The sequence below is a fragment of the Typopeltis vanoorti genome, chromosome 14, assembly GCF_054136105.1.
Source record: "Typopeltis vanoorti isolate ZY-2024b chromosome 14, IOZ_Tvanoo_1.0, whole genome shotgun sequence".
Taxonomy (NCBI): Eukaryota; Metazoa; Arthropoda; class Arachnida; order Uropygi; family Thelyphonidae; genus Typopeltis; species Typopeltis vanoorti.
Window position 1 is genome coordinate 30,590,840 of NC_143562.1, and position 15,756 is coordinate 30,606,595.

Sequence of the window (15,756 nt, forward strand, 5' to 3'; positions counted from 1 at the left end):
GGAGTGCCTCAGGGATCTGTTTTAGGGCCATTACTATTTAACTTGTATATTAATGATATTGGCGAAGATTTGGATGGAGATATTCAGTTGTTTGCAGATGATGCAAAGTTGGGACGAACCATAAAGAGTAGTGAAGATGTTGTGGCCTTGCAAGAAGACTTGAATAAATTGAGTGATTGGGCAAGCAAATGGGGATGTGAGTTCAATGTTGCAAAATGTAAGGTTTTAAAATTTGGAAAACAAAGATGGGATGCAGAATTTATGCTTGGTGAGAATATATTGTTGGAAGTAGAGGAAATAAGAGATCTGGGGGTGATAGTGGATAAGGATCTAAAATTTAGGGGACACATCGCCAAAATTGTGAAGACAACACAAAGACTTCTGGGAATGATGCGGAGGACACTGACGTGTAGAAGTAGGGAGATTCTTGTTCCATTGTATAAAGCTTTGATTAGGCCACACATGGACTATTGTGCCCAGATTTGATCACCTGGTTTTCAGAAGGATGAAGAGATGTTGGAAAGGGTCCAAAGGCGACTGACTAAGGTAGTTTCTGACCTCTGGAATGTCGAGTATGAGGAAAGATTGAAAATATGTAATTTGCAGAGTCTAGTAGAGAGAAGGAAGAGGGGAGATATGATAGAGACCTACAAGTTGGTAAGGGGTTGTTATAGGATCAATGGTGGAGAAGTTCTACAGAGAATAGTGGGAGATCAGGAGAGAACCAGAGTTCATCCCTGGAAACTGTATAAAGAGGGTGTGAGTAGGGGAGTGAGAGGCAGGTTTTTTTCGTGCAGAGTTGTGAATGATTGGAATGCCTTGCCTGAGAGTGTGGTGTCTGCAAGGAGTTTGAATGTGTTTAAGACACGGTATGATGAGATGTGTGTGAGATAAAAGGACCTCCTAGATGAGTCTTTGACTCCATGAGGTCTTGTTTAATAATAATAATAATAATAAGGTGAGCCCTCATAGATATGGTCACTGGACTCGCAGTGATTCGAACTAATTTAATTCTCTAGTAACCAGTGGTGAGCCATTATGGCCCTTGGTTACAATCTGAAATGTATTTTACTCTATTTGTATATATAAGGAAACATTTATTAACTGTAACAAAATAAATAGCAAAAAATAAGTGTAATTACCAACAGAAAATGATAGTAATACTTGAACTGTATTGTATAATACTGTACATTGAATTGCAAAACTTGAATTGAATTATATGTGCTGTCAACTACAGAAGGATAACTCCATCTACATTAATAGATATCAAGGAATAAATTAAAAATTTAAAAAAATTTAATTCAAAAAAATAATTAATTACAATTTTTATGAAACACATGAATGGTGAGTATTAGTTACGATAACTTCCCAAAATTGAGAAAGTATGTAGTTTTGCAGCTTTTTTTAATACAATATTTCCAGAAGAAAACAACTTTTGTGTAGAACTTTAGTATTATTCCACTAAATTCTCTTTTGTAGACAAGGCATGGCTTGCTAAATCAGATTTATCAGGCTGTTTAAGTGAAATATATTCTTGATGTTTTCCAAGATGAATTTGTGTGGAATGACCAGTCTGTTCATAATAACATAGGCTGCAAGAACAAGGATTCTGTAAGCTTCCAGATAAGAGAGTGGAGGATAAGTGTCTTTTGGAGAGATAAGGAAGGTATTAAGTATACGAACCGGCAAAAGAGACTTGGAGGCCATTGTAAAAACAGCAAGACTTGCTGGCAAAGAAGTCTTGCTGTTTTTACTGATAGTCCTTTAACATATGGAAGACAAATTCTAAAAACTGTTTCTTGAGGATTAAGATGAAGGCCATAATTATTGATTATTTTATTGATAGTTTTTGCTTTATAACCATGAGAGATGAAAGTAGCTCTGATAATACATTCATTGTTTAGAAGAGAATCAGTTGAACAGATTTTATGAGCTCTATGAACCAAAAATTCTTTTGGGTCTTTGGCAATTTTATGATACTACTTTAATATTATAGTATTCCAACAAAATATCAGGAAATATACTAAATACAATAAATGTATGAAATAATACTATAAAATTTATTAGAATATTAATTATTCTAAGAAAATATACAATAAAACTGATGAAAATCGTTTAAATACCCGTTTTTTTAAAAAAATTGGCAAATACAAAAGGTTGTTCAGCTTTTAACTGTAGTACCATATATGGATAGTTGGTTGGGGAGATTTATTTATTTAAAAAAAAACCCTCATTAACATTATATTTGACTTCTCTTAGGAAATCTGTAGGAAAGAAGGTTGTCTCTCAAAGTGGCAGTAGAGGGAAATAAATGAAGAAAAGTTTCTGCTCTTAGTTTGAAATCCCAAGAGTAGTCACTTTTATGTTGACAGCCAAATTCTAAATTGTGTCAGTGAGTTGTGTATATAGAGCTGGTGTTAATTCTAGTAAAGTTATGAATCAATAAATTTTAAAGTGGAAGTTATGCCCTGAACCAGATGGAACAAGGAAAGATTTTGTTATTATAGAGAAGTTAACAATATTACTACCTACCCAGCAAATTGTTTGTGTAAACTTGAATTGACGCAAGTCATATGGTCTAATAATTTCAGAAGTCAAATTTTCAAGCATCCAATCTAAAAATGACAGATCAATCTATGAAGATCTGCATTAAGATACCAAATAAATAATAAGCATAATTTGGATTTTATTTTATTTTTTTACTCCTACATATGACAGGCTTCAAAGTATGTAACAAATAAATGCCATGTGTGACTGATGTTAAGAGCAAAGTAATCTGCTGATATATTTTTTTGAAAAAAATGGAGTTGTAGTCTTTGGAGAATACTTGATGGTGCAAGACTGTTCCACAGAACTGAAGTAGACAAAATGAAAGATAAATGGGAACAGATTAAGTAAGTCAACAGTTCAATTGGAAAGAGTCTTGAGCAGGTGTTGCTTTTGTTGCTGTAGGTTTAGCAGAAATGAGAGCATGTTTGATTCTAGTTCTGCTAAACAGTGCAGATGGAAATATCTGCAGAAGAGACTAAATGCAGAAATGACCATTCATAAGACAGTGGCTGAAGAGAAGCTCTGAGAGAAGATAAGGCAGTTTGGTCATCACTTAACCAAACTATCCTTTTCTGAACCACATCAAGCATTTTTAAAGGGGGTTTTAGGTATACCACTTCAAATCTGAAAGCAGTATTTCAGTGTTGGGCAGATTTGAAATCTGTACAGAATAAGTAACTGGAAGGATAAAAAGTAAGCTGAAGATGCTGTAGAAGTGGTGTGATTATGACAGGAAAAGGTAGAGGTAAGATCCAATCTGAAAGATTTAGTTTTGGCTGTTAAGTTGAACCTTATCAATGTTCAGGTGTGTGTGTGTGTGTGTTGCGGGGTGCTAAAATCTTTTTGAGAAAAATACTTTTTATTTATTTTGTTTTATTTTATTTTGTGGTTATGCCAGGAAAACCTAGAAGTAGCAGGCTAACAGCCTAAATCTCTCAGACTGTTCTCAAAGAGTCAGTTCAAGAGATTTAAGCTTTAAATTGAATATTATCAGGGTGGTGGGAAAAACTAAGCTCTTTTTGAGAAATGAGACAGAATTGTATTTTGGTAGTATTGAAGACGACTAAGTTATTACTCCATTGAAAAATAATGTGGAGATCAGTGGACAATAATGGATAAACTCTTGAGATATTTGTGCACTGCAAGGTTTGTTGTATGAGTAGGATGAGTGGAGAATACTGTCATCAGTGAAATTATGGATGGTATTTGAGATCAATGTGAGAAAGTCATTTATGTATATAAGGAAGAGAGTGGGTGAAATAACAGAGCTTGGAGGCACACTTGCATCAGTTGGAAAATCTGAAGAGGACACTATTCACTATTACATGCAATGAATGACTCAAGAAAACTAGCAGTCCAGTTAGAATGAGAGGAAGGCAGACCAAAGATGGCAATTTACTGAAAAGCCTGCAATACCAAACTCTGTCAAATGCTTTGTAAATGTCAGGTGGAAGTTTCTTCATACTTTTCCATATCACATGTCCAGAGGTGGGTTATTTAGGCATGGAGAAATCAGTTATGGCTAATCATGGGTGAAATTCATATTAGTCGTCACTGATTAGTTGATTCTCTGTGTGTTAACAAAGTTGACTTTTAGTTAAGTTCAGTACCTGTAGGTGAAAGAAATAGGTTGATAGTTTGATGATAGATCTTTCTCTTTCTTGGAATTTACTGTATATAGACTTGCTGTATGGTGGATGCTAGCTAGGTATAATATAATATAGAGATGATAAAGAACTGGCATTAGTTCTGGAGCACATCTTCTGAGCACAGTTGCTGAGATACCATCAGGACCAGAAGATTTTTTGATCCAGTTGATCTGTGCAGGATTCGGACGAAGAATAATGCCAGATCAATTTATCTTACGGTAATATTGCCATCATGGTGAGTGAGGAGTCTGAGCACAGATGAATAGAAATTGCAACTAAGAGTATTTGCAAGTATCCAGAAAACATGCCTGCCATTGGATCAAGAGAAAAACTTTCTATAGTAAGCCCTTTCAAAGTCTGTCTGCCTTAAATCTGTTAATGATTGTTCACAAGTGTTGTAGGTATCACCATAGGTTACAAATGAAACTAGAGCCTTTGTATCAGGCCTTTTTGTTGTTGTTGGACCCACAGAATTTCTTTATTTCTTTTCCCTTGATAGTGGGAGACATTTTGTATCTCTAAAGTATGTTTGGCATGCCCTTGTAGGGTATTGCTGACACTGCATGCCAGAAGATTGGAATCCCTGCTCTGGGGAACAAACATATAACAGTCACTTCAGGCACCCGAATAATAATAATAATAATTATTATTATTATTACGGGTATCTCCATGGAGTCAGTAGACTCATCGTGGGAGACCCAAACTAGCAAAACAATATCTGTCATATCTCTTCTTGAATTCATTTACAGACGAAGAGCTCACAACTAAGTCAGGCAATGAATTCCACTCATTCACCACCCTCCATGCAAAAAACCTCGTTCTGACACTCTTGTTAACCACACTCTTCTTTAATTTCCAGGGATGACCTCTTGTTCTTTCATCACTATCACACAGCTGAAACATTTCCCCTGCATCAATCCTATAAAAACCTTTCAGTAATTTAAATGTTTCTATCATATCCCCTCTTCTCCACCTATCAACCAGTCTCTGCAATCACAAGCTCTCAATCTATCAATGTAGGGAGCATTTTTTACATCACTCACCAACTTGGTCACTCCTCTCTGAACCCTCTCCACAGCCTCCTGATCTCCAAGGAATCCAGTTGACCAGACCTGAGCACAGTAATCCAAATGTGGAAGTATCAACACTTTATAAAGGGGAATAATAACCTCTTTATCTCTGGATGTCAGTGTGTTCCTCAACAACTAAGTAATCCTATGTGCAATCTTGGACACCTTAGCAGTGTGTCCTCTGAACTTCATCTCCCTATCTACCAACACCCCTAAGTCCCTAGCCTCATCAATCTCTTGGAGTACTGTTCCATCAATGTAGTACACAGCTGGTAATATTTTAATCACAAAATGCATGACTTTACACTTTTCCGCATTGAACTGACATCCATTATCTTTTGCCCATTCTACCAGCTTATTTAAATCATCCTGCAAACTTTCAACATCAGCTTGATTTTTTATTATGCAAGGTGATAGTTTTTAATGGATGATGAAGGTCATCTACCACATAAGTCTAGCTGCCATTTTTTCGAACTAGAAAATATCCTTTTACAGCAGAAATGCTTGCTGATATTGCCAGGTTTCTTTTGATGAAAACAATTACACCTATTAATATCATAATTAATGTATTGTATTTTTCTTGTGCTGAGTTGTCAAAGTGGTTAGGATTCTGGCATAGTAGCCAGTTTTGTGCTATAAGAGTATCTATTTCAAAAAAAAAAAAAAAAAAATCAGTACCTTTTATTCCCCAAAGGAAATAGGCAAGGCCATTTAAATCTTACCTAACTTTTTTTGGAAACAGGGACAATTAATCTCCACGAATAGCCAATTAGTGATAGCTGGTCCAAACTATTCCAAACGAATAGCCAAACTTCAATGATATTTAATAGTATTTAATATCATTGAAGAGAGTACAGCAGACTCCTGCCACCATCTTGTCATTCCTAACACACTATATTATCTGAAATGGTGTGGTTTCTATGGTCATTCTTGAGTTTACAGGATGAGAATCCAAGTTTCAAAGGGAAAAACCTGCTTGCCTCTACCAGAGATTGACTAACTCTGGAGCCATTCAAACAAAGGCTTAGGAAACTTACTCTAGTTAGCAACTAAAATCGAGCTTAGAATGGTCTTTCTTCAGGAGGCCTACAGCTATGAATGCAAATGCCATTTCCACAGGGCTAAATAGATAAATAGGCCTATATTAACAGCCATGGGTTCAAATCCAATAGTGAACATGAATGGATTTTGTGATTTGTCTTTTTACAAGAGATGAGTCCACCACCATGTTCCCTCTAAGCTGTGTTCTTGTGCATGCACACACAAAATTTTTACTTTTAGAATTTCTAATTTACAGTCAATAATTTTTGAATATGCTATAAAAATGAATTATAAGATAAATCATACTTGTCACTTATTTCATTTAGTAATTTCTCCAATGTCTCCCTTCCAATGTTACTCTAACCCATTCCCTTAATAACACTCTAATTAGTTACTCTTAGCCTCTGGCATGTGAGCAAACTGAATGCTGACATCAGCAATTTGCAGAAGCATATTCAGTCACTCAGTCTCTTGCAAATGGTGACAGATTTTTGTAGCTACACAGATTTAAGTGAATTAATTTAGTGCTTGCAATTTTATAGGTTATAGCTAGATGAAAAATGGGCAACATTAATATGAGAAATTTTATATTAGCATACACATTAAGTCTGAAATTGGAAACTTGCATACATAGGCAGCAAACATTAGAGAGAGCATTGTCCACACTGCTGAAGTTCCATGGTCAGTGTCTAGAGCAGTGTTTCTGGATTATATAAAGAGCATAATAATAAAAATTTTAAAAAATCTTTCGTCCTCCCACAATTCTGATGTACTCTAGGTTTAGGGTTGTTCCACGTCAAATTAAAAATTAAATTGAATCTGCATAATTTTGCACAATAGTTGGTATAGATGAAGCCCTTTGGTCAGAAATATCTGGGTTCAATTCCCATCAATGATGTGAGCAACCTTTATATGGTCTCTTTTGACTAAAGATGAGTTAGCTGGTCTCATACAGAGGTAAAAGGTTTTTCCACCCGGAAATTCAGGTTTTTTATCCCTCAGAACAGGCAAACTGGTCCCGTGTACATACACAGATCTACTGTCATATAAAATATAATCCAATACAAAAGTATGTATAAAAATATATATATACTTTGTATTTGATGAAAGTAAGTTACTTGTTACCTTATCCTTCAGATTGAAGGAAATTTTGTTTTTTAGATTTTTCTTGGCATCCTTTTTTATTTACAAGATTAACAGAATTTTTTCAGAAAATTTTAAAATTAATCACAGCTTGCTTCCAGATTGTTCAGTTTCTGATGTTTATTTACTGTCATTTTAGTGCTCAAGTTATGTATGTACTTTTTGATTTGTTGTTTACATTTTCACACAAACATTTTTTTTTTTTCATGACTAAAGCCATTCTTCTGTGGAAAAAATTGCCTTAAAAAAAAACAGTTGCCTTTGAAGCCCCAGAAAGTTATGTGATAGACAAAATATAACTTTGAAACTTTGAGAGATAGATACTCTTGATAATAATAATATTCATATGGAGTTTCTCTCCCTTTCTCTGGGTTAAGCCCTCCTGAGGAGGGATTAAGTATATATATATATTTTTATGACTGTAGATCTGTGTGTTCACGGGCCAGTTTGCCTGTTCTGAGGGATGAATAACCTGAGTTTCCAGGTGGAAAAACCCTCTACCTCTGTATGAGACCAGCTAACTCATCTTTAGTCGAAAGAGAACATATAAAGGTTCCTCCCGTCATTGATGGGCATCGAACCCAGGTATTTCCAACCAAAGGGCCTCGTCTATACCAGGGGTGTCAAACTAGCGGCCCCCCAAAGCAATTTCTTGCGACTCACGACACCTCAAGGAAAGATGAAAAAAAAAGAATGCTTGCTTTTTATAATAAAACAGAAATGCCATATTTACTCGAATATAACTCGCCCTCACGTATCACTCACACCCCTGATTTTACTTTACGAAAAAAAAATGTATAAAGTTTTGCATATACATCGCACACGAAAATAAAGTTTAACCACTTTTCAAGTCGTGGTGATGACTCGCTCCCTGTGGTAAACAACATGCCCTCCCCAAATGCCACTATATTGCAGATGTATGAAAAACAAGTAGTTTTATTGTACCACTGAATAAAGTGCAGAGACATTTGCTGTCTGTGTAATATATTTCTTTAGTGCAATTAAAGAAAACTGGGATAAACACAGCACTAACTAATGAATCACATATTTCTTTCCACATTAACCATGCTGTTTAGACTCAAGCAAAACCATATGATGCACTGGCAAACACAGTATCTAACTAAAAACTATTGTTTTTAATTAGATGTGTGTGTGTGAGTGCACCCACTAACTCAAAAGCAACAATAAAATTAATTTTGGTTTAAATGCCATCTATTGTAAATATTAATATAAAAAAAAATTCAGCTAACACCTTTTATTCCTGTAATATATATATAATAAATATATTGTTTATTTTTTTTTAGTTGTCATAATCATTATACTATTATTTTATGTCTTGTAATAACTTAGAATAAATAAAATTTTTGTTATTAATTTTCCAATTTATTTATACTCATTCTTTCACTTCCCTTCGATTCTAATTAGTGAAGGTTTTTTTAGTCGAAAATTTTTTGCGGCCCACTTGAGATACACTTTTATAGCAAATGGCCTGCGGTCCATTGAATTTGATACTCCTGGTCTATACCAACTGAGCTACAGAGGCTCTACTCTTGATAAGTGGCTATAATGAAAAATTGGGCTATTCTCTTATTTTAATAGGCCTGTGTAGCTCAGTTGGAAGTGGCACTTGTGCCCTCTGTACTAGGCTGCCCAAAGATAGACTTAAGTTCAAGTCTATAGCTTACTGGAGGAACTTTTTGAAATTTGAAGGGGATAAATTAACTGTGGAGAGGGTGCAGAGGCAGATAACAAAGATATGGTTTCGGACTCTACAATGTTAGTTGTGAGGATCGGCTGAGGGAAAGTGGACTGCAGAGTTCGGTGGATAGAAAAAGGAGAGGTGATATGATAGATACTTTTAAACTGTTGAGAGGCACTTACAATGTGGATGCTGGGGAGTTTTTTCACTTGGTGGAACAGTGGGAAGGAGCAATGACAATCCCTGGAAAGTATGAAAGGAAGCTGTTTCTTTGCATGGAGGGTGGTGGAACTGTGGAATGCATTGCCTGATAGAGTGATGAAAGCAAGAACAGTCAATGAGTTCAAGGAATGGTATGATAGACTTTGTGTTTCCTAGGACCTCCCGCGATGAGTCTTTTGACTCCATGGAGGCCCGAATAATAATAATAATAATAAACTTTTTCTAAGCCTTTCTTCGACCAGTTCCTCAGTTAGTCAATCTCCAGCATGGACAAGCAGGTTGTTTTTCCCAGAAACTCAAGTGTTTCATCCCACAAACTCAAGAAAATCGACTGTAGAACCCACACTATTTCAGACAAGAACATATCTTGTTAGGTACCAAGAGTTGAAAGCACTTGTTTTCCCATCTCTTCATCAATTGCTGCTTATAATTAGTGATTGTATGGTTCAGCTATCTCTGATTGGCTACTGGTTGAGATTAAACTGCTCACTCAATCTCTAAAAAGCTAGATAGGGTTAAAAGGCTTTGCCTATTCCCTAAAAGGGAATAAAAGGTATTAGCTGATTATTTGTTATTTTATTTTATTTATTTTTTATTTCTTAAAAAAATTGCATTTTTTAAAAACATTACAGTTTCCTTGAAAATAAGGAAACTGCAATGTTTTTGTTGCATCAAGATAAGTTTTTTGTAGAATTATGAATTGTCTGCCATGTGACAGGTCAATGGGAGAGTAAAAAAATGAATAAAGGCTTAAAAAGGGGGGGAAAATTGTTATTAACATCTGACCTCCATGGAGTTGGAGACTCATCATCAATTACTTGAGCATCAAATATTTTTCTATAATTCAATGATTATACTTATTGTGTTTATAGCAGTGACTCTTATTATTGATAGGATTTTAATCTTTGGAAAAATAAATTACATTTAAACAGTTAGTACCAGTTATTTTTATTAACCAGTTAAGTAAAATTGATATAGAACAAAACTATTTTATAAGCACTTTAAACTGCAGTGCACCGATTTCTTTGCAAACCCTATGTTGCGATTACATTGTCCTCATAGTTATTGATATAAAAAATAAAAAAATTGTACTTTTTAATGTTTTATTATACTTTTACATTAATGCAGGTGACATCTAAACTCATCATGCAATTTGCTTATTTCATGACATCCAGGAAGTCCTAAAAATGTTTGATAAGTAGATCTACTAAAGATTCCAAAAGATGCAACAACAAAAAATTTGCAGATTTCTTCACTTTGAAAAAGTTGTTTAGTCTGAAGGGGTGAAAATATCAGAATGGGACCAATTTTGCTTTATTAGCTACCTATTAAGAGAAATCAGATATTTATTTGGTGTGACATCTTTTTTTTTTTTTTTTAAAGGGGGGAGGGCTTCAAAGTCAACTGTTTAAATTTTGAGGCCTTTTTTTTTTTTTTCCCTATAGAAGAAAGGCTTCAGCCAAAGTGATTTAAGTGATTATATACTATTTGTATAAATGTAACAAACAAAAAATCATATTTGTGAATTCAGCATAGGGCTTACAGTATAGCGTTACACAATAGGGAAAAAGAGCACTAAGAATACCAAGTGCTTTTGAAAAAAAAATTAGTTTATCTGAAAATACAAATAAGAAATCAAAACACAATTTCAATGCAACTTAGTGGCAGTAAAAATCAGATGGTAAAACTATCCGAAATTGTGAAAATTCTGTGGATCCAGCAAATAAAAATAATCACCCTAATTAATGAGAAGCTAGGAAGGAAAAAAAAATTCTTAAAAAAACATTCCTCCATCTAAAGATAGGTCACCAAAATAACTCGCTTTCATCAAAATCAAATTATGCAACTTCAGCCCCCTTTGATGTGACTTCACTTGAATTATCTTTTAGTGTTTCATGAGTGGAAGTCATATAAAAAATTATATCTGTCTATAAACATTCTTTTAAAAGTTATAGTGCTGTTCCATAATGAAACACTTTTTTCTTTTCATTCTTAGAAAGAGATTTAAATATGTGTTGGCCCTCATCATAGTTTCTCTATTTACTTTGGAGTGGTTGGTGTATATTGCTGTACCATGGTTATACTGGCCAGTTTTCTCTGCTGTTTCACCAGAAGCCATCAAGATATTGATTGTTGCTGATCCTCAGTTATTAGGCACTCGTTTAACCGGATCTGATATGTTTGGCTTCATCTCACAGTGGGATTCAGATAGGTATTAATTTTGTGTTAATAAAAGCATGTTTACATGATATATTTTATGTGAATTTTCCAGTATTTTCTTCTTGGATTCGTACAAAAATTATAATTTGTAGATAAAATTATTTTCAATTTTTGTTTTCAAGTTATTTTAAATGTATGTTTATTTGAATCAATCAGAATCATTTGTATTGTAGCACAGAATTTAAATATCCTTTTATTAAGAATAGCTGATGGCACCAGAAATTACAAGTAGTCAGTCAGCCTGGGACTTTTGTGAAGATATACACTGTATATATAAAATAGTTACATATAAAAGTAATTTGCTGTATTTTATGATAGTTATCACTGACAGCCACATTCAGGACTTAGGTAGAAGGACTGTAATATACTTCTCTATCTGAGAAGTATATTACAGTCTCCAGTACAAATATGTGTTCTTCAGGATACTGAAGATGTGGGATGGGATTAACCTCAGGGGTGAACTTTATATACACACATGGGATTTTGTAGCGTCAGATGGGTACTCATGACATTGTTGAAAGATAGAGAGGTGCAAAATTGACATCCTGGGAATCACAGATAACAAATTGAGTAGAGAAGGTGATCTCAGAAGGTGAATGGTAAGCTAGCTATTTACTTGGGAAAATTTGGAACACTGCACAATAGCTGTAGTATTTAGGAAAAGTCGGCAAGATCTCTTGGTTATAAGTGTAAACAATAGAATACTTTTTTTTTTATTAATAGGATACTTCAGCCATCAAAACAAACTGTGTAAGAAAATAAAAAGAACAGCTATTTGAGCTCCCATTTCCACTACTATAGCAAACTATTTTATGGAATGTTTTGAACATCTAATTCTCAATATTTTTTCACCTAAGCCATTCATTTGGTACAGATATGTTGATGATGTTTTTGCTGTATGGAAGTCTTCTTTGTCTGATCTCCATGAATTTCTTGAGGAAATTAATTCAATTAACCCAAGAATTAAATTTACACTTGAAGTAGATGTCATCTTTTCTTCCTTCCTTTTCTGGACATTGCCATTAGGACACAGAATGAGAATCTGTAGTTCTCTGTATATAGAAAACCATCTCATATACTGGTAAATACATTAATGCTGCTTCATATCAACACCCCTGTCAGAAATATGGTGTGATTAAATCTTTAGTTCGCAGAGCTCATACAATTTGTTTAGCTGATTCTCTTTTAAATAATGAACCATCAGTTATCAAATCTACTTTCATCTGTAATGGTTATAATGCAAAAATAATCTATAAAATAATAAGTATAACTTTTATCATAATCCTCCTCAAGAAATTTCTAGAATTTCAGTTTCATGTTTTTAAGGACTATCAGAAAAAAATTAGACAGACTCACATGCTTTTTTCTGTCCAGTTTGTAAACTAAAGTTTTTTCTCGTCTCTCCAAATGACAAATATCCTCCTCTCTCTTATCCTGGGGTTTACAGGATCCTTTGTTCTTGAAGCCTTTGTTATTATGACAGATTGGTTGTTCTGCTCAGATTTGTCTGGAGTAACATCAAGAGTATACTCTACTTCGAATTCGATAAGTGTGATTTAGCTAGCCAAGCCTTGTCAACTAACCATAGAATTCATTGAAATAAAGCTGAAGTCCAATACAAAAGTTACTCTTTTCTGGAAAGATTATATAAAGAAAGTTGTGAAGCACACACTTACAATCCTAACCTTAAAAAAATGATTGCCTTAAACTTTCTCACTTTTGGGAAATCATCCTAAATAACACTCCTCATTTATATGCTTCAAAATATGTAATAATTTAAATTTTATTTCTTTGAATTCTGTTAGTTATGATGGAGTTATCCTTCTGCTAGCATATGTATTGTCATGCACTTGCAATTTAAATGTTGTTCTTTTTGTGTTTATCTCTTTTCAATAGTATTGATAATGGCTATGAAACCTAGACAAAAATTTGGCAAATATTAAAAAAATAATTTTTAAAACTTTGGAAGGGAATCTTGAGTTGGACCCACGTATGTATGAGGTTGAAAAGGAAGTTAAAGAGCTTAATAACAATAAGGCCCCAGATGGAGATAGAATCCAAGGTAGAGTTAATTAAGGCCACAGTGGATGGTAGGATAAGAGTTTCATAGATTGATTATATGTATTGAATCAAAGACATTGAACCACTGAAATATTCGCACCCCATTGAAAAACGGCACAAAGGTTTGTATTTGAGGCACTGCTTTTAGATACCTTGGGTTGTTTGAACTTGGCCAAAACTTAGAGAAATTAGCCAAATCACTAAATTAGCTGTATACAAGACAATATTCAAGCCAATTTTAACTTATGGATCTGAGAGCTGGGTCAGAAGTAAAACACTTGACCAAAGACTAGAGACTGCAGATATGAGAGTCCTGAGAAATATTAGAGGGATGAACAAATGGCATCAGTGGCAATATCATGTTAAAAACAAGGATATTAGAAAAGAATTTCACATTGTCAACATCAGGAATGCATTAGCAGAGCTAATCTCAAGTGGTATGGTCACTTAAACAGAATGGGAGAGGAAAGATTAGCAAAACAAGTGCTCTCTGCCAAGTTGGCAGGAAAAAGACCCAGAGGAAAACCAAGATATAGGTGGATTAATACAGTAAAAAGTGTCTTAGAAGATAGAAATATAAGATCTGATAATGTTGGAGTCTTGACAGGTAACAGACTGATTTGGAGGAAAATTGTAGATAGGAAGTTAGTAATGATGTAATTTTTCATGTATTATTATCATATCCTGTACATCCCTTGAGGGTATATATCAGGAATTTGATGATGATAGGTTGTTTGAAAACTGCAAGGTCAAATAATATAAGGAATGGAGTATGCTACCTTCACAAAACTATGTAAAGAAGGATTATCCATCTGTGAGAAAAAGTCAGTTATGTAAAGAAGAAAGAGTACAGGTGATAGAACATAGCCCTGGGAGAAGTCTAAGTAGTAGTATCTTTGACTGTGACATGCATTAATTGATCAGAGAGAAAATAGGCTTAGTGGGCATTTTTTATTTCCCTTTTTTTCAAATGAGCTGAATATAAGATCATGTTAAATGTGTATAAGATCATATAAGCAAAAAAAAAAAAAAAAAAAAAAAAGTTGCTTCCAATTGGGAGCAAGAATATAAAGACCAGTGGTGCACCCAGAGGGGGAGACAAGGGGCCCTGACCCCCAAATAAAAAGGGGAAAAAAACACTAGAAAATTTTCCAAAAATTTTTTTTTTTTAAATTTATGTTGTGTTGTGTCTTCTATTTCTATACTACTTATGAGTTAGCGATCATTGCAGATGCTCAGTCATAGGTCGTATGCAATGCATAGTTTGTATTCTCAAATCGCCTACTCACCCTCCCACCCCACCCCCAAGATTAAATTCTGAGCGTGCCACTGATAAAGACAACATAGGATACATGTTATTTTTCTGGATTGGATTTTGGATTTTAACAGCTTATTATTACATTTTAACTTGATTCATGTATAATTATCCATTTATTATTATACAAATAATGGTTAGAATTTCTTTTGCTGTTTTTTTTTTAATTTTTATTTTTTATTTTTTATTTTTATAGTAGTTCCATCTGGTATCACCATAAAAGGTATAGCACATTATTGTGAATAGGATAAGAATTAGATTAATCTCTCATCCCATTCAAGTGCTATCTCCAATCTAGGAGGTTGACTATCATGATGTGACTCATGGTTAACTATGGGCATTACAACGTGGTGAGGGCCCTATCTCCTCCACATATTGTTGTAAGTATTCATGGCTGTAAATCTTCTGTGTGTGTTCACAGGGCTGATTTGCCTATTCTGGTGGACAAAAAACCCGAGTTTGTGGTGAAATTGTAATATGAGACTGACTAACTCACCTTTAGGTGAAAGAGACCAAGTATATTCCTCGCGTCATGGATGGGAATCGAACCCAGGTCTTCTTGAATCTAGGAGCCTCTGTAGCTCAGTTGTCTATATCAGGGCTTCTTAAACTTTTTGCACTCACGATCCCTTTTCGGCTGAGAAATTTTTACGTGACCCCAAGTATATAGATATATAAAATAGGTATACAAATTAAACATTTACTGATAATAAATCATAAAGAAATTTATTTTAAAACATTCAGATTCGAGACTATTTTACCATTTACATAAAGAATTACAATACA

General features: G+C 34.2%; 1 protein-coding gene across 1 annotated transcript in view; it reads left to right on the forward strand.

Moving 5' to 3' along the window:
- Mppe (Metallophosphoesterase) overlaps positions 1-15,756 on the forward strand; it is a 94,881-nt gene that overhangs the window by 19,422 nt on the left and 59,703 nt on the right. Inside the window, exon 2 of the mRNA XM_090404321.1 lies at positions 11,371-11,586. Coding sequence (XP_090260447.1) covers positions 11,371-11,586 — 216 coding nt within the window. The remainder of the gene's footprint in view (positions 1-11,370; positions 11,587-15,756) is intronic.